Genomic DNA, 22,767 nt, shown 5'->3' with positions numbered 1-22,767 from the left:
TGTAAATTTTACTTTACCTGCACACTTGCAGAAGGTAATGCAGCCACTTCTGAGACAAGCTTTTCTTTTCTGTCTGCATTACCCTGGTCATCACATGTGCAGTCCTGCTTGAAGTATTTCCTTGGTGGAGGTTTGGGCTTTGATGATTTAGGTTTTCTAACGAGTATCTCTGATGACTTCTTAGTGTTTTGCAAGGCTCGACCACCTTCACTACAGGTGGGAGGGGAATTTCTCCCTGAATTATTGGCAGAGAATGAGTAGAGCAGCCCAGGCTGCTGGGTGATGGGTACATCTATGCTGTGTACTCTTGCTTTCAAGTCTGTGAGCTGGGGCACAGCAGCAGGGGCACAGGAGGCCCGGGGGTTGTAGCTGCTGTCGCTGCTGGAGCGGGTCATGAGCCGCTGAGCCCTGCGGCTGCAGCAGCCCACGCTCCTGTCCGAGTGCTTCTCACAGGGCTGCCTCCCGTGCCAGCTCATCTCCAGCCTCTTCACACCTGTACCAGGAACATGGACAAAATGTCTGCTCAGTACATGCAGAGTGCTCGCTTCTAAGATTCAGCTGATGAAATCTGCCCCTAAGTATCATCCTCGGTGGATGCAAAGGCGTGATTTATGCATTGAAGGCTTGTAGGGTCAAGAGTCAACAGCTAAGTTCCTGAACGACCAAATAATATTATCCTTATATATAGGTATGTCAGCACTATCATTTTACTGATAACTGTTACCTGTTGGTTCTTTAGAAGACACTCAAAGCAGTATCATTACTGGAAGAGGTTATCATACCTGAGTTGGGCAAATAGCTCAAGCCATGACTGCATTTCCTCACAAAAAAAGGAATTAACAAGGTTTAGCCCTAGGGCATCACCTTCATAGTTCCCTGTTGTCATAGTCCTGTCACCTACAGACAGTGGTTTGAAAAACTCTAAGCAGAGCTTGTGAATTGGAGAGGATGAGCAACTGTGAGAGGAAGTTTGCACAAGAAATTTTTGTTGGTAATCAGACAGACTTGGTCTGTTCTCATCACTCTGGTAATGTATCATTGGAGACATGTTAGGAGGGCTGTCCTGTAAGCTTTCCTCCTCTTTCTTTCTGCTTTGGGTTACCTGACTGTTTTCAAGGATTCTAATACAGCATGTACTCATCCTTGGCATCTTTTAAGTCAAAATTACCATGTCTCAGTGAATGCATTTATTCCCTTACCTTCAGTACTCCATTGGTGTCTCTCCTTTCCAAATCTGTTGCTTTCCACAGCTTGTGCAACAGCTTCTTTTAGCTGTTGCTCAGACACCTAGGAAATATCATGCCATTTTATTCTCATGAGGTGAGTTAATTGCACACCATTATATTTGTATAAATCCTAGTGTATATGAAGTATATCTATGGATATGCTCTTTTTAGTGGCTATTTAGGTAAAATGGGACCTTTTAAAGGTAAACATTCTTTTGCAGATTTCACTAGAAGTGGAGTCCTGGATCTACCAGTATAAGGTAACTGAATACACCATAGTTTATGTAACAATTTAAAATTAATAATAATTTATACAGTATTTGGTGCTAGGAAGGATTTTGTTGAAAAACCTTGCAGGAATAAAACATTGTACTTCAATATTAATTTAATTATAAATATTGGCAGAGCAAGACCTAAATTTTAATTACTGAAAGACAGTGTATAAACATTTCTTCTTGGGGAGGTATGTTCCCTCTTTCAAATTATTTACTTATCATTGTCAATTCTTTCTTACATAAGAATTATGTTTTGGGTTATTCCTTAAATGTTATTTCTGTAGCTTCCTTATTCACTGCATAGAACCTCATGTAAGACTGTCACTAGTGATCTTCAAATCTTAAATAATTCTACTTAAGAGAATGCATATCTCAGATTTTTTTGTGTGTGCACAGTGATCATCATAAAGAGATCAGCATCATTGTAGTCAACATTTTTCCACTTCCTCCCTCTTAGTTCTGTCTTGAAATTCAGAAAGAATACAGACTGTGCTACCTGTGGTTCAGGGTGTCTGCTAACAATGATTTGTACTGCACCAGGATCACAATGGCTCAGCACAGCATAAACTTCATTAAGGGTTGTATTTTGTACTGAAGTTTCATTAATTTCAAGAATTTCATCTCCACACCTAGAAAGATATTTAAAAAAAGAAAAAAAAAGAGAGAATGTAAACAAAGATTTTCTCCTGACCTCATCTCACTCATGTGAAAATATAAAAAAAGCAAATTCATAAGGTCGACCTAATTAATTTTCTTACAGATTAAATCTGTCTTTCTGTCCTGTTACAGAGAATGTAATGGGAATGAGTTGGATGCCAAGGGGTTTTGATCTGCCATGTTGCATGCAACCTCTGAGCTTTCTGCATGTTCATCTGTGCACACTTGGTGTTCTTTCTGCTGTCTGCAGCTCAGCTGCTGCTTCCACCTACACCTTACTTCCTTCCTTTCCAGTTAGCACTTCACTTTTCATGTCTTTATATTATGTTAGTGGTTTTTAAGTTCAGAAAGGATGTTATGTTTCTGCTACATATGTTAATAACCCATTAAGAGAAAAATTCCAATGACAAACTATCAAAATCTGCTAAACTCGTTCTTTACAGATGAAATCCAAATTTGGCTCATATGGAAACTGAGATTGCCTTGCTCTGTTCTAGTTCTCACATACATTAAGAGCCTGACTGAAGGCAGTGACTTGTATCATGCAAATATTCAAATAATTTAAGACTACAGTTCTTTCAGCTAAAGTATTAGAGAGGAGAATTACAGAACACCTAAACTTTGATCATAAACACTGAAACTGCTGTGGTCTGTTCAATTCTCAATATGTTGAACACTACTAGTTGGTCAAAAATCTCTGAAAGTGAATTTCTACATTCTCACTAAAGCTCATTTCAGCAAATCTGTTTTTCTATTGGGCAAGAAGAGATAGAATTTGAGGAGCTTGTATTAGGAAAAAAATCTAGTGTTCAAACAAGCCAAGTTATGCCATATGTTTAGGCTTTTCCAAATACTTTCTCATTTGGAGATCTCCTCCAGTAGCCATGCTACAAGCTTGTCTAATACCTTCAAAGTTAGCCCAGCTTGGACAAGAGGCAGAGGTTTCCCTGGGTTACTGTATTTCTGGAAATCCCACATATCCTGAAGACATGATCCAACCCTGAGAATAGCACATGTCCTTTAAACACCAAATTCCCAAATTTCTTCCTGCCCAAATAGGTCAAAAATAAACCCATAAAACAGATCAATGAGAAATTTGTAACATAAGATATCCAGCCTTTCTCATCCTACCTGAGTCTCCCATCCATATGTGCCACTGATCCTGGCGAGAGGGTGTGAATAAAGATCCCTGAAATACACTGGAAGTAAGGGATGCTACACAGCCCAATTCCAAGGCCAACACCTGGCTCTGAAAGAATCAATAATAATTAAAAAAACTCCATAAGAAACAGTCAAAGCAAACTATTGAAGAACCTTCTTAAAAATTAATTAAATTTAATTCTTTTTTTCTGCACAAGCCAGAACAAAAGTCTTGTGTTCATGAGTGTTGCACATTCAGTATTTGTTCCTGCTTCCACTGCATTTTTCTGTACCTTTCTATTGTTTTATTGTGGAGTTGTTATGGGGGCTTTTGTCCTCCTCATGATTAAAGTGTTACAGACACAATGGACTGCAGGTTTATTTTGCAAAATATCTGTCATTACAGAAGAATTCAAATGACTTTACAAGGAGACAAAATAGAAAAAAAATTAAGGAGCTAAAATTAAGAGGGGGGAAAAAAGCTAAAATTAAGGATATATGGCTACTGTTACATCATTTCAGTTTTCTTTCTGTTTTATATAATACAGCTGAAGACTTCTGTGAGTTTACCCTCTCTGCTGTGGACAGTCACTGATGTCAGATCCCATCCTGTGTGTTTGGTAAGTCATGGTACCTCATAGAGGCTTTGCTTTGTTTGTTGCTCTGATGTTCCCATATTTAAAAGTTTATTTCATTGTGCCAGTGGTTGTTTCTAAATAGAAGATGATGACAGTTGGAGAGGAGGTGAAAGAACTACAAGAAGATGTAGATAGTTATTTTATTTGGTTTAAAGCCTTTTCAAGAGTGAAATTAACTGCTTGCATAATTATGGGTAAGAGCTGCACAGTCTGCTTAATAAGAGGCATTTGTTGGCAAGAGCTTTACTCTTTCAAATGAAGGATATGCATGTGACTCTAATGCTTGAGAGCAAAAAATCCTCTGTGATTGGCTCTTGAGGACAGATGGTGTTCAAAATCCAATTGTTGATAGATACTTGTTAGTACTGACAGGCACCAAGATCTAATTTAGTGTATTAAAAAAAACAGTTCAGGAAAAGAATCAGGTTTGTGAGGAAAGACATTCAAGGAGCAAATGAACAGTGGTTTGTCAATCAGTGCTTTGTTGGCAGTGCTCAGTTAATGTCAACACTCACCTTTGTTTAGGGTAACTTCCATTATGACCCTGTCATTGGGCTTTGTAGGATTTAAGGAGAATGCTCCATTTTCTGAGCTGAAAGAGCTGTTTTCCTTGGTTATGCATGTACTGGAGCTCAGTGACTGACACAGGAGGGGTGACTGACAGCTGGAAGCAGAATGAGGTGTGCTGAAGCTTGTTCTGACTGTAAGTGTCAGAAGACCCTTTTTGGCCTGCTGGAAAGAACAGACAGTGAGTGAATGGGTTGAGCTCACATGCACATTGTGTCTAAAACCAGAGGTTGTTCTGGAGGGAGAATACATAACCTTAAATTTCTGCAAAGCATCATAATGTGTTAATCCATGCATGGATTCTCCATTCAGTTCCAGGATTTCATCACCTGTTTCAAAAGAGAAAAAATTTTATCGCTATTACTGTATTGTGCAATAAGTTACATGATAACATGCATGCACTCCAAAGGACTCTTGCAATTACAAAAATGGATGCACGTGTAAAAGTCACTTATGACTTATTTCAGCTTCAATCTGACTTTCAGTGTCATTTTTTGGGAAGTGGGAAAAAGGAGAGAAGAGGTATTTCCCACCTTCTTGTAGCCTTCCATCAGCAGCAGCAGCTCCACCAGGAAAGATGGTTTTGACATAGATGCCTATTGGTCCATAGATGCTGTCTTTACCACCAACGATACTGAAGCCCAAACCCTAATTTATGGAAGAAAAAGTGTGTGAGAATCCACGTTCAGTTCTCATAATAGCTCATTTGCAGTTTCTTCTGCATTACCTACATGGGCAGTATTGTCAGTGGAGTAGCATAACACATGAAAAAATAGTCAATCACATTCCTGTAGAAAGAGTAAATGGAAATTTCAGCAGAATCCTCTCATGTTTTGCTTTTTGTTTGTTCCAATCAATTAATTCACATTGTATGCGCATAGGAAGGTGTCTAAATTATTTTTTAAATTTTTTCTTGGATATGAACTGGCAGCCCAAAAGTAGCAACATGCAGTCACCTCTCTGCACATTGCAGATCACATTTGTGACAAGAAGTAAAACTCATGGTAAATCAACAGAGCCAGTCTTACCTTCCCTTGTCCTTTCATCAATACAATGTTTGAAATCACTGAAGCCTGTGAGCCACAGGATGTGTGCACTAGTTGTGCTGTACTTAGGGATCTGGATGGCCTCGAAATTGCCTGTGAACATTAAAAAACCAACAAAACCAACAATTTTCTTTTATGCATAAACAGACATTCTTGAACATACATTGCAGCAACTTGTTTATTTGAAATTTTCTTCCTTATAACTGATTGTACAAAGAATTCTTTAAAAAAAATCCTTGTAATTTTCATAAGCCATTTGTTATTCAGAAAATCCCTGCTCACTGAATTTGTTCTGTAGGGACTAAATTGGAGAAAAATTAGGATGTTGGGTCTTGAAGGGTGAAATGGTGTAGAAAGATATATTTGTGCTCTGGCTTGAGTCCCTATGCCAAAACCCCATTTGTGGTCATTAGGGGACATGGGCAAGTATTATTATATTTGCCTTCAAGAACTGAACTAGAATCAAGACATTCAAAATCATTCCTTGTGACTAAAAACTTTATCTTGGCACATACCAAACCTGTTTTCAGCATTTTCCCCAAATATGAATTTGTGCTGGATTTCCTAAATTCAGCCTCTGAGATTTGCCCCATTTTAATAAATTTTTAATGAAATATTTAGTGAAATGTTTAATGAAAGCCTCCTATTTCAACACGGAATTGGGTATTACAAGATAATTTAAGCACTGACAGAAGTCATTACCCAAAGTTAGCTATGCATGAAGTTCAGCAGGGTCAGAGTTAATTGCACTCATTACACATCTGAGAGAGTTCAACACTTTTTTTTTGCTTTTTTTTAATGCAGCAAAGTGAAACTAACAGGTGTTGAAGAGTGAAGAATCGGCCAAAATTATGGTTTCTGCATATGCGAGAGTCTCAATTTTGACATGAAAACCAGCTTATCTATTCAACATGGAATTTGGAATGGGACTAAGAAGTGAACAGGTATGCAACACCAAAAACACAGTCTCCAAAATGCATTCCTCTGTCTGACCAGGGTGACTGTTTATTCTGGTCTGGATCTTCTGAATCTGAAACAGGAAATTTTCAAATTTCCTTTTTTTTCTGTGTGAGGTGTATTTTTTTATTTCTGTTTGTGGTGGGTAGCAATACCCAAAGCCAAGATGCTGCCAAGGAGCCTCTTCAAATGGGCAGCCATGCAGGAGCTTTGAGGAGAAGGAATCCCAGTGAATCCTTGAGGACCTCTCTGTGCACTCGGGTGTGGTTTGGTTGGGTTTGTGCTCTGGTTTGCAGCCTCCTTATTCCTGTTAAAGCCTTGGGTCCCTCAGGGTTGGTGGTGGGCCAGGAGAAGGCAGGGAACAGCAGGGAGGGAGGTGGGAGCTGAGTGTGAGCTTTGCCTCCATCTCCTCCTCCAGGTCTGAGTCTGGGGACCATAAATACCCGAAACATTTCCCAGCATGTCATGGATAGATGTCATGTTGACATCTATCTGGAGAGCACCTGAGCCAGTCTCCAGCCTCCTTTAACAGGTGTCTAAATCTGTCTCTTTAGTGGGGGCCATGGTCAGTCCATACCCACTTGTAGCCATGGCTGGGCCAGCGCAGCACTGGGGCTCAGAGCGGGGTGGTGTAAACCACCCTTGGGAATTTAGCCACACCAAAGAACCTGCTGGGCAATGGGAAGGAGAACATGGAGAAATGGCAGGGTGCCTTTCCTGCTCTCCCACCCCTCACAGAGGAAATGTCGGGGGCAGAAAGGAGCCAGAGTGACCATCGCCCCGGCAGGGCCTGTGGGGCAGAGGGGATCTGGCAGGATGCGCCTCGGTCATGCAGAGAGCCCTGTTGGGGACAGCACTGTGTGTTCCTCAGGTGTCTCTGTGGCACTCACCGGGGCTCTCCCTGCAGGGCAGTCCAGCTGCTGTGACAGCGATTTTCGGCCGGCGTGGAGGCCATGGGGCGGGCGCTCCCTGAGGGGCCCAGCTCTGCGCGGCGCCGGGCCCTCCACAGCCCCGGCCCAGAGCGGGCTCGCACCTGCCGGGTGGGCAGAGAGCCCAGTTACTGCACAAGGCTTGGACAAACAGCACAGGCGTTTTAGGCAAACGTTACCCAGAAATGGTGTTCCCTTTGTAAATCTCGATGTGAAGGGATTGATGTTTTCAGTTGTCCGTTTGACGACAGTAATTAATGTTAAATATAGTAACAAGCATGAATTCCCCACCAAAAAAGTGTTGGCCTATTCAGAATACACCATAAAAAAAGGCCCAAACCATAAAATGCAAACCTTATGCACCAAACCTAGCTGCAGGATGTTGTGAATACAGCAGCTGATGATTCTATGCATCAGCAATTCTTAGCTAAGGATCCCAGAATAAATTTGGACAACATTCAACATTTCTTTTAGCACCATAGTACCATCACACAATGGGGTGATCTGCACCCCTTGAGTATTGCAAGAAAACAGATTATTGCTCTGCAACTTACTGGTGGAGTTACTGCGAGTCCGCTGGCATGCAGCCTTACCGTGCAGAAAACCATTCTGTATTTCCAAAGGCCTTTCCTTACGTGTTGGTGTTTCCTAAAACAAACAAAAACCCAACAAACAAAACCCATTGCTATGCAGAAAACTTCCAAAGTGATCTATTCTTAAAAAATAAATTTCTTCTAATTTGTCTTGCACAAATTAGATTTCAGCCTGAATCAAAAAAAAACATGGAGCAAAATTCATTATTTAAAACAAATAGGAGGATAAAGGAGAATGAAGCCCAAATTTTGCTATAAAAATGATTGTAACAAAGTAATAAGATAGAAATAGGTTCAGGTCCTTAGACAAAATGAACAGAAAATTAATTGGACACCCTCAGTTCGTCCAGACAGATTGATGGATGGGTAAGATATAGCCATGCTTATCTAATTTCTGGAGGTAGTTGATACTTTTTCAGGTACTCAAGCTCCTTAGGGAGGTGTTACAGTCAAGAGGAAAATTCTTAATCCCTTTTTATGCAATGGTGGATATGTATCTAACTTCTGATTCAGAGGGATGTTTTTTAGTCAAAATACAATCTGAGCATTTAAAAACCTCTGAGGACTAAGTTTAAGAAGTTTCAAAAAAATCAGTACCTTCCAGTTGGAATCTCCTGTTGCTTTTGAGAATACGGCCCCTAATTCTAGCATTTAAAAACTTGTAGATTAAACATTCAGCTTTCTAAATGCAGGTTTTTAGAACTGTTGGAAATAAGTACGTGATCACATCTGAATAACAGTAGATCTTAGGAATAATTTCTGGGTCGTTCTTGCTAGTCCTGATTCTGATCCTGTTTCCATGGCACAATTATTTTGATCCTGCGGGAATCCCAGTTAAAGGAAGAACATAACTAAATACAGACACCATATGGAAACTGATATAAATAAAACAAAATGCCAAAGCTTTCCTCGGTGTTATTCTGCAGGAGCTGAGACAGGAGCAGTGTCAGAGCACATTCAGGAATTGTTTGGAGATACAAGGCTTACGGAATGCTAATTTTCCTCTTGGACAGCAGGTGGGGGTGTTGCCAAGTAGCAAAATCCTACTAGGGCTTTTCCCTTGGGGAACTCCTCAGAATTAGAAACACGGAGAAGATCCTTGAAGATGAATTTTGAAAGTGATTTTGCAGTGTTTCTCTTGCCAAGCTAGCTAGCTTGAAACGCATTTGCTATTAACTATGGATCCTAGATTCACAGAACTACTTTGTTACAGGGCCTGCTCTCTGGCTTCTCTGGGATTCATGGATCTTCCCTTAAATACGTTTCTGCCTTTCTTCAACTTCTAAATGGAAAATTAATATTGGCAAGCTGTGTGTTTCTAAAAGAAGGGTTTGAACAGCCCTTGCTAGAGTTTCCCAGAGCCTCGGCCTCCCCACAGCCTCTGTTTATCTGGGAAAAAGCTATGCTGAAAGTCACCAGAGTCTGACCACAGGAGGTTTTGGGTTTTGTCATGAAAGGCAAAACCATCTTCAAATGTCTGATGAACAAATTCCCCTCCTCTCTAAAGTAAATGTCCCATCACCCCACAGTTGCTCGTGCTTACTTTGTGAGCCATCATGATGTTCACCAGCTGTGTTGGTGGGGGAATGAGAGACTCAGCCTCCTTTCTGGACAGGTCTTTGAGTGATTGTACATTTAGTGCTAACAGTTCATCCCTTGGGGTCAGGCAACCATCCCTTAAAGGAAAAAAAAAGAAACATTTGTATATTATTTTACATATATCCCTGTTCCATGTGCTACCTGTCTCACTATCTGAGGAGTCAGCTTCAGTTCTCCCTTTGCCTTGACCTGGGCTGCCATGAGGTGCCTGGGTGTGTGATACCCCCATCCCTGCAAGGATTTTTCCTCATTGCTGCTCTCTTCTGCCTAGTCCTGGTGATCACTGGCTGCCTGGTGATCTCACAGCTGACATTCAGGCAAGACATTCCTCCCTTCTCACTGTCTTGTACTGAAAAATTGTTCAAAGACTACATTTACTTCCTGTCACACTAGCTCACATTGCTTTCCAGTGGCCTTGTGGGACGGATGCCAGCCTACACTGCCCTTTAGCAAGGAATCACCATTTGAAAACCTGATGTTATGTACACTCTCTCTTTTTCAAGGTTTTATTTCTTGGTGTAATTGAGCAACAGAGATCCCTGAGTGGCCGCAGTTTTATTTCTACAATCTTCCAGTGTCTCCAACTGGAAGCAATGTAAGGAATGATTCCCAGACATCATTTCTTTTCTCTGGAATTGAGCTTCAAGGCATAGTTTGTCACAAAAAGCTGGTTGTGCAAACTCTGTGCAAACAAATGTCTCTGTAATAACTAGCTAACTCCCCATGTACTGTACCTGTTTGCTGGGCCCTCAGCAGGCACATGGCTGCCTGTTAACCCTTTCCAGAAAGATGCACATCTCGGACTCCGGGAGAGCTTGATTCCTGAGCTGCTGTTCCCTGATGTTGAGCACAGCCTGCAGATGCAGCTGTCCTGATCCAGAAGATAAAAGTTTGCATGAGCAAAAATGTACTTAAACTGTTAAAAGTTACTTACACTTATTCTGAACCTTTTTAAGAAAGGCTTTAGAACCCGGTTGCCTCCCAGGAAAACAGGAGCCTTTAACACTGTCCATTTGAGAAAAAACAATGGTGTTATAGAGTCAGTGTTTTACAGAAGCTATTTTCCTTAGGACTTCAGTGGCTTCTGGCTACAAGAGGGAAGAATTACAATATAGTGTCCCTTTGCATGAAGGGAAGAGAGCAAATAGCAGACTTTTCATAGTAACTGGGTAAACTTTGCCTATGCTAGCTATTGTAAGAATAGACAGGGAGGAAAATAAACACATGCCAGAAAATTAAATGCTCTGGAAAACAGAAGAGGTCTGAATGGAAAATAAGTAAAATAAGTGTATACAAAACACTAGATGCTCCACCCCTGCTGCTGACTTGTTAAGTGGGGGCAGGGGACCAGAGAGGTCTGCAGCAGTGGAAAATTTTTTGTCCACTCCAGACTGGTTGAAATTGCTGTAGTCTGCATTGCATCTGGAGGACTAATTGTAAGCATATCTTTAATGCAGTTATGAATCATTAACACAGGGCCATTCAGAAGGAGAAGTAGTGCTTTGAGACATGTATGGAAAGCAAAGAATGGAGCAACTAAGCACACGAAGCACAACACATTTGACTAGGAAATACTCTCCTGTGGCACAAATGTGAACACCTAAAAATTTTAAAGAGACGAGGAAAGCTGGAAAGTTAGCGCACAATTTCTTTTCCACTTGTTTAGTATTTCTCCTGATTCAAGAGAATCATTCATTTCTCACTTATTCTGCTCCCAGCTGAACCCACCTCCTCTGCCCTCGCCAGCCTCTCCATACTCCACAAAGTGAAGAGGGCACTCAGTGTGTCCTGGATCCAGGCTTGTTCCCAAGAGATTTGTATGACTGAGGTATAGATTTCTGAAGGGGAGGCAAATTTCATATGTTAGGACAGGCCACAAAGCATAACAGTGGTCAACTGTCTGTGTTGCTCCCAGGGCCCCTGGTCAAAGTGCATAAACTATTTCCAGTAATCTGTAGTCCTCTGACAGCACAAGGAAAGCTGTGTAGCCACTTTCACCACCAGCAGGGCTTCATTTCCTCCCTAGGCAGAGTTCATCCAGCCCTGAGGATGAGAATCATTGTGCTGCTTCACCAAAAATCAATAGGTATTGCATCATTCCTAACTGACAGCAAACACAAAATGCAAATTACAGCAATGTCAATAAAGGTCGTTATCTTTCAGGCTGACTGCCGAAGCCTGGCTCCCATTCTGAAAAAAAAAGAGTAAATCTGTGAATGAATGAAATACTTAACTTGGGGCCCTGGGCTGAATTCAGTAGGTAATGGATAAGGGCTATACTTGTATTGACTGACTCCTTAACTCTGTGGGTTTGCTTACATTCCAGATTGTCTGCCTTTGATGAGGAGTGTCTGAATTTTACGAAGCCTTTTTTGTTCGTCAAGAATTTTTCTGGTGAGTAATATGTTGGTAAGGATATAAGCATGGACAGAGTTCTATCTTAAACCAGTTGGCTTGAGCTCTAATATTAGTTTTGGAGCTTTCATATTTACTTTTCACCCAAGATAAATATCTTGGGAAATGCTTACTTGAAATCAGGATTACATTATGTTCTTTTTTTTAATGATCTTATGGCAGTTCTTTGAAGTCTTCGGCATGGTAACAAAATAAAGATTAACATTCTGATGCCTTAAAATTTGAGATCTTGAGTAGCAAAAAATGTGAGTTCCCTTTTCTGTTTGTTTGCACTGTCCTTTATTTCAGGCATGATTATGACATTAGAGGTCAGATTCTGCATACATGGAGCATCCATTGAAACTCACAGGGTTTTCAATAAGGTGATGTGCTTGTTGTAAAACATGAGAGATGTAAGATAGATATTAAAGGCAGGAAATTATGCTACCATTTGGCTGAGTATTTCTGAGATGTCAGCTGCTTGTCGATTGGGGCTGTTGTGAAAGAATAATGGTATTTAAAACTCAGTGTTTAAAAGAGTAATTTTCTTTCTTTTTCCTGTAGTCAGAATTCAAGTTTGGACTTGCCAGCTTATCTTCTTAGGAATCCCTACTCTTGTGAAATGCTCCCTTGAAAGATACACATATCTTCTCACAGACACCTGTCAGACACACACACAACTTTGCACAGCTGTTCTCCACACTTCATTTTATTGATTTTCATAGGCCTTTTCAGACTGTCCCCAACTCATCCCTGTTAAAAGCTGAGTCCTGCCTTTCCTATAACTTGTTCACAGTATATAGCTACCGTGTTCATCATATTTCTAAATATCCTCCTAATTAATTGTCCAAAAGTGTTGTGTCTCTGCCCAGTTTCACAGGACATCACAGAGAGCAGTGGGTTTGTCTCTGAGGTTTTTCATTGCAGCACCATGAAAGTCTTTTGGGGAAGAGATTGTATTCTGTACAATGGGACATGTGCCAGGCTGGAAATTCTGGGTTTTTTTGGGACATCCATGAGAAACATCAGCGAACCAAATCTGATAGGAAGATTTTTCCAACAACTGTAAGTTGCATGCATTTAGTCACTAGGAAAGTAGAGGTTAAATCCCTTGTACACAGCAGAAAAATCTTGGGAACAATTTTTGTTTAGATTTGTAGTCATATTACCCAGTTGGGCTACATTTCAAAATAGCTCCATGTCTCAGTCATTGCTGCAATTCATTTAGGTGAATTACTTAAAAAAATAAGTATTTATTGGTCTATGGACATGTGGCAAATATCTGTATGTTGTCAACATCTGTATTTTTTGGGTCCTGGATATAGATCATTATATTCATATCCAAGTTATTGCAACATGACAGAAAATTAATAAAAGCTGTTCTTCAGAAAAATAAATGTTTGACCAATTCTTGTGCCCACAGTCAATTTGCTTTGGGTTTAGTTCTTTAATATTTTTTTTCCTGTCTCTGATTATTTTATGCATAGAGATACTGCTGATGGTTCCAAGAGTAAAGACAGTATTTATTTTTACATTCTTTTCCTTTTTAAAGTGTTCTGTTTGTTTTGAAAGGGGATTTGTAGATCTGAATACAGTGAGTACTGAAAATTTGCTAAAAGAAGGTTGTCAGCTTTGAGGTGGGGGCAGGTGGATCCTAGGTCAGCCTTGTCTCTTCATTATTAGAATATATATTTCAACATATATTTTCTGCCAGTGAATAAACTCTCTGCTTTGTCTTCCAGCACTTCAGGACACTGAGGAAACTTTTATCTGCATTGTACGTTCCACTCAAATCAAAACTTGTATTTAAACTGAGTCTGCTTGGCTGAAAGATAAAAAGTAAAGGACTTTAAGAGCCTTCTTGAATGTTACACAGGTGAGAATAGATTAACTTTTCTTGTGTTTTTTCTGGAAAAATAATTGGTACATCCAGGCCAACTCTCTCTTCTTGTTCCCATTTTTTGTCATCCAAAATGCAAAGCTTCTGAGGATGTTTTTTATCTGTCATTTAAAAGATTCTTTTTTCCTTCATGCTTTCATTAGACATTTCTAACCCAGAGTCCCATCTCAAAACATCTAATTCCAGATGTTGTTTAGAAATAAGGGTAACCATGGCATCTGTGGAAAACTGAAAAACTTTTGTGCGCTCTTAAAGTAAGACACAGTAGTTAGATTGTCTGAATTGAAATGTTATACAAGGCTAGTTCAAGTAAGGTCTTGGACTCAGTTAACCAAGTGCATGACAATGAGCTAATTGACTGCTGGTTTAAAAAAAAAGGAAAAAATAAAAGGAAAAATATATCTAACGGCAGTACAATAATTTATTAAAATATTTTGTTTTTCTGGTCTTTCACAGTTCTTATGACTGTGAAATGGCTGGGATTTCTGAGAGAATATGGTCTTTGGGGATTTTCTTCAAGGAGCAATTTTTTTCTGCATCAGTTCTGACAGAAAGGGCCAGAGTCTCTCTGGCATAAACTCACTCAACTGGCTCTGACGTACCCTAGCCCAATGCCTGGGTCTTTTACAAGTATTTATAGTAGGTGTAATTCATTTTCCCAGAAGCATATTCCCTTTGAAACCAGTAAAATGGCAGAAGCTGGAAAGCCAGGATGATGCAAGGAGCAGGGCATGAGATTAAGCTTTGCCATAGATTGACAATTCAGCACATCAGATGTTACAGAAGGACCTTTCCCCTGCTATCTGCTCCTTGGTGTGTTTTCCTGGGAGCCTTTGCTGGCCTGCATTTTGCACCACATGCTGTACTAATGGAACAGCTCCTCTCCCAGCTGGCTCTGAGGATGACCTAGTGATGTACACCAAAAGCAAGAAGGCTGGGCAGACAGAAAGAGAGAAGTGTTAAAACTGAGGAGAACACATAAATATCTAAATAAATGCAGTCTCTTCTCCTGGCTTTGGTTTTCCATCCCGCCCGTGGGTTTGTGTTTGAGACATTACAGTGTGTTGCCATAGCACTTGTCCTGGTACCAAAGGGCCAGCTAACTGGTGTTTGCATCAAGGCAAGTTAATAAATTATATTCTGCTGATGACCAAAGGAGAAAAATTACCTTTTGCCTTTTCTCTTCTTCAATCAGAGAGTTCGGGACTAAAGGAAGAAAGGGTGCAGAAGTTTCTAGAACCAAGTAGAGCCATGCAGTCAGGTCAACTTAGTTCCTGTATTTATTTCATCAGAATCTAACCCTTTTCTATTCTAGTTTATTCTAGATGCTATTTCAACCCTGCTACCAGCCCCACTGTAGCTCTCAGCACTTCCCAGGGTTTTGGGGGTGTTGGGAAGATGTAATGAAATGCTTCTTGGAGTAGCAGAAGTGCTTATTGCAGCAGCTCTCACACTCAGCAGAGCCTGCTGTTCTCTGAAGGAGCTGATATCATCTATTCCTGTCCAGTTCTCCAACAACTGGAGTGATTTCAGTCTGAGCAGGCAAAGACATCTTCCACAGTGTTTGCTGTGTCCGTGCTCAGGGTATCAGATACTGCTTACCATTTCTTTGGTTTCTTTTCTTTCAGGCCATGTGAAAATTGCTGATTTTGTGAGAGGCACACTGTAAAGGAGATCTGCTTGTTTATACATAGACCAGCTGGCAGTCCACCATACCAGACCAAGCACACCTCATCTCATAAAGTGTGTCTGGACAAGTGACAAGGAATAGCCAGTTTAAGTGAATAGTGGGTCACTGAAGCCAAATGAATTAAAAGACAGTTCATCTGCTCTCACTGCTGACAGAATACTAGAGAAGGAAAAAAAAAAATCTGTTATTTAGTCCTGCAACACTGATTTGCTAATAATTTATTACTTATGGTGTATCCCATGTAGTCAGTAGAGTATGGCTCAGAGAGGCACTTAAGGTTTTCAGCAGAAAAAAAGGATTTTGCATTTTGAATACTGATGTTACAGGTTCCCCCTTACTCTGGAGAAGAAATGTACAGGGAGCATTAAATCATGCAGCACTTTTAGGCATTCTTCTTCCTTGTGACAGCAATATTAAGTTGTTCAGTTCTGTGGGAGTTATTAACACCTTCAGAGTCACGCTTAGGGCTGGAGGTGCTGGAAAGGAGAAGAATAGTGGAATATTCTCAAGAACACCACAGAAAGAATGGAATCAATTTTCTTGAACAAAGACAAGGATTCTTCAGCTCTGAGTCACACAGCATGAATTTCTGAAGTGTCACATTTAGATGGAGGAGAGAGAATTACACTGGGACATGAAAAAATGCCTGTTTGACTTCTTGAAGAGAAGGCTTAAGCTTTGTAAGACATGTGGTACAGAAGATTGTTCTGACAGGCTTCTGCCATATGGAAGGTAGAGATCACTGCTTTCATACTCCAGGGGAAAGCCTCAGCAGCACAGGACAGGGTTGTGTGGCTGTTACCAATGTTCATCCTACTTAGCAAGCCAAGATAAGACTTTAGAATCACTCATTGATCCATGACTCTGAAAGGTATGGAAGATTAGCAAGTAGCATTTGAAGAGGTTTAGATTGCTATGAGAGCTCTGGAGTGGGAATTTAATGGTACTCATAGTCTACAGCAGCACTAAGCAACCCAAATGCTGCTATCAGGGACTGAGCTGCTGACTAATTTATGTCAGCATCCGACACATGTTCTTCAGTGACACTGATGCTTCAGCCTAAGAGTGGATTTATATCCTTAGCAGTTCTATTTTTATATGTGCAAGGGCATTGTGGGACTTACTCTGTTCCTCAGATCCCTGTTTTAGCTGCTTGCCAGCTATAAAAGCAAACAATCTAAACTTCCAGTCTGAGATGAGATACTGAGGAGTTGCATGTGGGGATGGATCACAGCAGTTATTGGAGCCCTGCACACTTGAGAGATGTGCAAGGAAATCGACTGTGGCAGCTGACACACACCCACCTAAGTGCTTCAGCTTTTGAAAAGAAAAGATAGGGGAGTGCACAGAGGCCAGCTCCTTCTTCACTCACAGAGACATCAGCAGGGTGCATACGGACTGTTTCCAAAAAGGAGGAGTTGGCATGGTTTTGCAGGGGACTGAGTGAATTTTGGGACTTGGGTCTTGTTTTCTGTCAGAATGCAATAGCAAGTTGGTTTGGTTTTGTCTTCCTGCTGGGGCTTTGCCAAGGGTGGAAACACTTGCATTCATCCTGCTGCAGTCTTTGTGATGCTGGGCATGCTGTGGTCATCATCAAGGGTAAGGGGAGATTCTGATTTTCAGTACCACTTGTGCCACTGTGTGTTTGGACATAGAAATCTAATTTTAGCCAATATATATTTTATTTTGTATAAAATAAAATAGAATATACAAGGAAAACTATTTAGGTGAAAGAATCAGTTCTTTCAGATAAGCATGTATCTGCATAGATAAAAGGCATAAGGTAATAAAGGAGGTGCCAAGATGACACTTACAGCGAGGTCCCTTTTACACATCACAGCAACAGGTAGAGAGAAACTGGAAAAATTAGGCTATCCTACTGAAAGAACTTTCTAAAGCCATCTAAAATATATTGCACAGACTGAAAAATTGTTCAGATTGTTTGGGTTCACATAGCTGATTAAAGAATAACATTGTAATATGAGACTCTTAGACTTTTCACATGTCTAGGAAATGTGACATCTCTGGTGGTTTTAGAGCCACCACTACCTTCTTCCTGAATCAGAGGGAAAGAGCACCTGCCTGAATCTCCTGTGTCTGACACAATATTAATATAATCCATGCTTGCCTGGCTTGTGAGATACCAAGGTATCACGCTACAAGAACACTTTGCTACAGTGACAGGTTTATATTTTGAGCTGGAGTCTCTTGCAGATAGAACACGCCAGCTGTACTTGTCTGAACACTGATAGTGGCCTAGAGGCACTGATTTCAGCAGACTGTGCATCAGCAGAGTGCAACAGCACAGCAGGGAAGCCAGGATATTTTCATGCCTTTTATGCAGAGCAGGAACATTGCAGGTTCGTAGGCTCTGAAACAGCCAAGTAGAACCCTAAGTTCCTGGGAAATATTAATTAATCCATTTGGGAACTACTGCAGTGGGAAACATTACAATGCCCAGCACGAATTGCCTACCTTGGTGAGGAACTTTCTTCTCGTGTTGTTGCAGTTCTCATTTGCTGCAGCTTTGGACTGGAGGATGCTGGTGACCACACGCGGAGGATCAGGTGGGCTGTCCTCTGCCTCTGCTGTGTATGGCAGCTGAGTTCTGGGACAGCAGTCAAAATCCTCTTGACCCCAGCTGGTAGAGTTCTCAAAGGAATCAGGGCATTTCTCGTCGGGACTTGACCCATCGTCGCTGGTTTTGGCATTGCAGAGTATGAGGGATCTTGAAATGGAGCGAAACTTTCTTGACTTCCTGTTCCCAGCATTGCTCTTTTGATCCATCTTCAGAGAGCTGCTGCTCTTTTTCCTATCATTCTCCCATTTATGTGGCATGGTACTTTCAGTAGTTTTCTCTGCTTCTGTGGTGCTAAATATCCTCCAGGAAAGGAAATATAAAAGTAAGTTGTAATATACCCTACTTTCTCCCACTTAATAACCTACGCTACTGGAAAGCCCTAATGAATAAATCGAATCAACAGAGCCTTTCAGTCTGAGAACAGCCACGTGATATCTCATGACTTGCTAATTCTGCTTCTGTGCAGAGCTCTCCTAGATCCTCCTTCACCTTTTCATTCTCTTGCCATGTTACCCAAGCAGAGTGGAGTGCTTCTAATAAATGTTTGTGATGCTGCCATTGTCTGCTTGCTTTGGGCATCTGCTGAATTTGCATGTTGAAATCCCAAATTGAAAAGGAAGATACTTTAAAAGCATTACTCTATCCTCCTAATATTATTTGGAAAGAAGAAGCTCCTTCTGAAGTTTGATTCATGAAACCACTATAATTCAAAGAAGATTAATCAAATTGTCAACTCTAAATTCTCTGCCTGGCACATCCGAGTTGTAAGTGGTTTAGCAAAAGTCGATCTTAGCCTTGAGAGAGTCAGGAATGTCAGGCTGCCATAAAACTTCCACCTTTGCAAACCAGAACTCACTTCAGACTGTGCATTTAAGAGTAATGGAGGGATCCAGTGAAGCACTTAAGATGTGAATATCTGATTAGGGATTGAATTCTATAAAGGAATACAGCTCCAGTGCATCCATCAAAAAGTGTCCTATTACAGAAATGGTTTATTTCAGCACATGATTCAACATATAAAATTAAGATAAATTGGAAAAAATATATACAATCAAAATATAGCAAAATTTGGAGCTTTTGTAAAATGAGTAATGTAATGAGCATTTTAAGATAACAAAGTGGTTAAAACTCTCTCAGAAGAAGCTTTCTGGAAATGCCGTGGTAGGTATGTGTCAGCACTAGAAATTCAATGAGAGGATGTCTAAATTAATTACTTTGACTCTCTCACTTAAGTTTTATCTACACAAACTTTTCTGTTCTCCTCACAGAACCTCACTGATGCCAATGTTGCCATTCTAGAGAACATACCAATTGAAACTAAATACTTGCATAAATCAAACATGCTGTAGGTGTTATACACAAAACTGAAAATCAATGTAGTTTGAAAAGCACTTTCAGGTATTCTATTGAGAGAAAAGGTTTGCCCATTGTGTTCTAAACTGGGTTCTTGCATTTGGTTTGGGGTTTTTTTCCCCCTGTTTTTATGCAGAATTTAGTAGATATATACATGCATTTTGTACCTGAAGTTCTATTGGTGATATAGAAATAAAGAAGGCAGATTTTCTAAAGGCTCCTTACAGCCACAACAATAAACACAGACCAAGCCAAGATAATAAATCCAAGTCAGCATGGTAATAAAGCTGCAGGATTATTTTTCTTGGGGTTTTTTTTTTCTTATACAATTAAACAGGAAAAACAAAAGCAGATGATAAACACTATGCCACTGAGCATCTGCCTAAAGGAGCTATATGGCATTGCTGGAGAAATCCACAGTTCAGCATGAATCTGAATTTGCTTGAATTTGTAAAAATAAAACAATTTTCAGGTGCAGCAGTGATGTCCCAGGGAGAAGGATGTTTATTTGTGCAGTCTTTTCTGGTGTTTTTGGATAGGTAATGCTTCTACAGCTTTCCATCATATTTTCTATCACACCAATCCTATTATTGCTCAGCCCTTATGTCTTTTTTCCCAAAACAAAATCCCTAATGCTTCAGAAACTTGTTCCCTGATTATTGGAACTCCAGGGATTTCCTAGCAAGACACTATTTCAGGGCAAAGTTTGAAAGTAGCCAGAATATGTCAAGTTCCCCAAAGGTGTGTGAGGGTGTGGTTCTGCCCCTCTCAGTGTGTCTTGGGGATCCTCTCTGCTCCTGTGGGAGTCTGACCCCACTGGATTGGAACAGGGGAATGGAGGTCACTGGGCTCCCAGCCTTCCTGACATTGGCACGAGGGAAGCTTTCAGGGTCAAACTGGAATTGCATATTCTCCATCCCCTTCAATTCACAGAACATTCCACTTTTTTCTTTTTTTCAGAGTAGCCTCTCTTATGAATGATGAGTTTGGTGTGATTGAGAGCTGCCCAGCAGCACAGCCGTGCTCTCTTCCTGAGACACAGAGCACACAAATGTAAGGTTTGGAGATCTTGTTTGTGACTTTTTAAAAATGCACTTTTTAGTGTTTTGATAAGCCTAAAGTCTTAGTCTACCATCATATACACGAACTAAATTTTTGAACTCGGAAATCCCTGTTAGCATCTCCACTGTATAAGGAAATTAATCTTGTTAAAGCCTATGATGTTGTGTTTCCTGTATGTCTAAATGTAAAAATGCAATCTTGCCCATTAGACCAGCAGGTGGAGTTGAAAAAGAAAGAATGGCTGGGGTGAAGGGAATTTCTGCAAGTCTCTACTCTCAGCACCTGGTGGGAAGCAACAGAGCTGGAGGTGAGTGGAATGTGCATCACTTGAAAATCTAATATAGGGATCAGTGAGAGTGGCAATTGCTATTAGACACTGCTAACACCATCACTAATGTACCCAAGCTGCACATTCACACTTACACAGTCCTGCCTATGTGGGGAAACTAAAAGAAGGAACACTTTTCATTCAAGTATTTCAATTTTGTACAAACATTAAACACACTCCTACTTTTCTCAAAGAGGAAGAATTTTAAAAGAGCTGTTAAGCATTTGGATAAGCAGAGGACTTGATAGCTTAATGGTCAGAATGCAGCTCTCTGGAGACTGGCATGCTAGAATGAAGTCCTCTCTTGCTCTGCCTGAAGCTAGTGGGCTTAAGGGGGAACTGCCATCAGTGCTAAACATCCAAGAGGTGCCTCTCTGGCTCTGCTAAACATCTGGGATGCAGGGACGATGGAAGCACCTGTTGAAACAGTGAAGGAAACACGGGTCTAAGTGCATCCTGCTTTCCCATCCCCCTGTAATCCTCCTGAGGAATTTTATCTTATGCAGAGAGAACTCTTTGCCCTGCTCCATCAGCTGTTTCCTCCTCCCCTGCCCCCATGAGAGCTCCATCCACTCAAAGGCCAAGTTTAACCCTAAATGACTTACCCAATCCCACAGTGAGGCAGGGACTGACGTGAAAATAAACCCACTAGACCTGAAGACTTCCAGTTAAATAGTTGCTCTTGCTATAAGTATTAGATCACAAGTCCTAACTAAAGCAACATTCTTTCCAGAGCTGCTGATTCAGGGTTGCATAAGTGACAGAAGTATAGGAGGTACCAAAAACATAGTCTATAAGTTTTCCAATAAAAATAACCAGAAATCTATTTTACACAGCATACAATATCACAAGTACCAGAGAAGATTTATGATTCATTGCCATCTTCCACTAAATTTAATTTGAGATATTGATGGCCATGGACAATTACTTCAAAGTCAATTCTCCAAACCATTCATCTTTTTCTCCAGTGTACTCACTGCTTGTCATTTTCTTTTGCCATTCTTATACCTCCAGCTTGCCTGATGGAAGCTGTCTGTGGTTTGTAATGCAAACCAAATGTTCCTTCTATGTTTCTTTTTTTTTTCCCCAAGCTTTATTTTTCCAGCCTTAAATCTTAAAAGCCCAAACTCAGACTGTCTTCTGCAAACAAAATACATGATCTGAGCTGTAGCCATTTGGTTCAAATTTTTGGTTGGATATTAAACCAAGCATTTACAAGATACAAATAATTTGGTGTAGCTCCCAGATTGAATGCGAATGCTCTGCTGTTAACCAGACAGTAGGAAATACAGGACTTTACTATTAAGAACAAGATGAGTTTTACATTACCAAGTGCTAGCAGCATCCTCTTTTAATCTAGATCTTGCATCCTAATTTAATCTAGATCTTGTGATCTTACTCAGATTCATTGCTGCGCAGTACTATTAGCACTGAAAAGTTGCAGATGTCTAGGGTTTCCCCACAGCAGGTAGAGCTAAAGATTTGGAAGTTTTCTAATAAAGAGTAAGAAACTCTAAGAGAGTAGAATTAAAAAATGACAATTGAAAACACCCTAATGGTAAAATAAAAATTTAAAAGGAGGAACTTACAACAGCGAGGCAGACAAACCTGACTCCTGCAGAAGGCTGTTCCTCTTCATAGGCCTGGCAAAAAAAGACAGAGTGAATAATTGAAAACACACTCTCCTGGTGCCACGTGACTCAGTTTCAGTAATTGTGCTCAGTACATTGGAACGGAGCTATTGTTTCCTAATTGAAGAAAATGTCAGCAAGGCTAGATAAACAAAAGCAATGGGATGCACTATTGGGGAAGTTGTTTCCAGGAGGCTCCCA

General features: G+C 40.5%; 1 protein-coding gene across 1 annotated transcript in view; it reads right to left on the bottom strand.

Annotated features, from left to right (window-relative positions):
- IL16 (interleukin 16) overlaps positions 1 to 22,574 on the bottom strand; it is a 30,792-nt gene extending 8,218 nt beyond the window's left edge. Inside the window, exons 1-14 of the mRNA XM_054642076.2 lie at positions 22,525 to 22,574; positions 18,087 to 18,492; positions 10,362 to 10,498; positions 9,572 to 9,704; positions 7,990 to 8,083; positions 7,397 to 7,539; positions 5,532 to 5,642; positions 5,037 to 5,151; positions 4,759 to 4,832; positions 4,452 to 4,665; positions 3,290 to 3,407; positions 1,998 to 2,130; positions 1,200 to 1,287; positions 18 to 493 (exon numbers count right to left, since the gene is read on the bottom strand). Of these exons, the coding sequence (XP_054498051.2) occupies positions 18 to 493; positions 1,200 to 1,287; positions 1,998 to 2,130; positions 3,290 to 3,407; positions 4,452 to 4,665; positions 4,759 to 4,832; positions 5,037 to 5,151; positions 5,532 to 5,642; positions 7,397 to 7,539; positions 7,990 to 8,083; positions 9,572 to 9,704; positions 10,362 to 10,498; positions 18,087 to 18,492; positions 22,525 to 22,574 (2,292 nt within the window). The remainder of the gene's footprint in view (positions 1 to 17; positions 494 to 1,199; positions 1,288 to 1,997; positions 2,131 to 3,289; positions 3,408 to 4,451; positions 4,666 to 4,758; positions 4,833 to 5,036; positions 5,152 to 5,531; positions 5,643 to 7,396; positions 7,540 to 7,989; positions 8,084 to 9,571; positions 9,705 to 10,361; positions 10,499 to 18,086; positions 18,493 to 22,524) is intronic.
- Positions 22,575 to 22,767: the final 193 nt, after the last annotated feature.

This window comes from Agelaius phoeniceus, chromosome 13, assembly GCF_051311805.1.
Source record: "Agelaius phoeniceus isolate bAgePho1 chromosome 13, bAgePho1.hap1, whole genome shotgun sequence".
NCBI classification, from domain to species: Eukaryota; Metazoa; Chordata; class Aves; order Passeriformes; family Icteridae; genus Agelaius; species Agelaius phoeniceus.
This window is presented reverse-complemented; position numbering and strand designations above follow the sequence as displayed.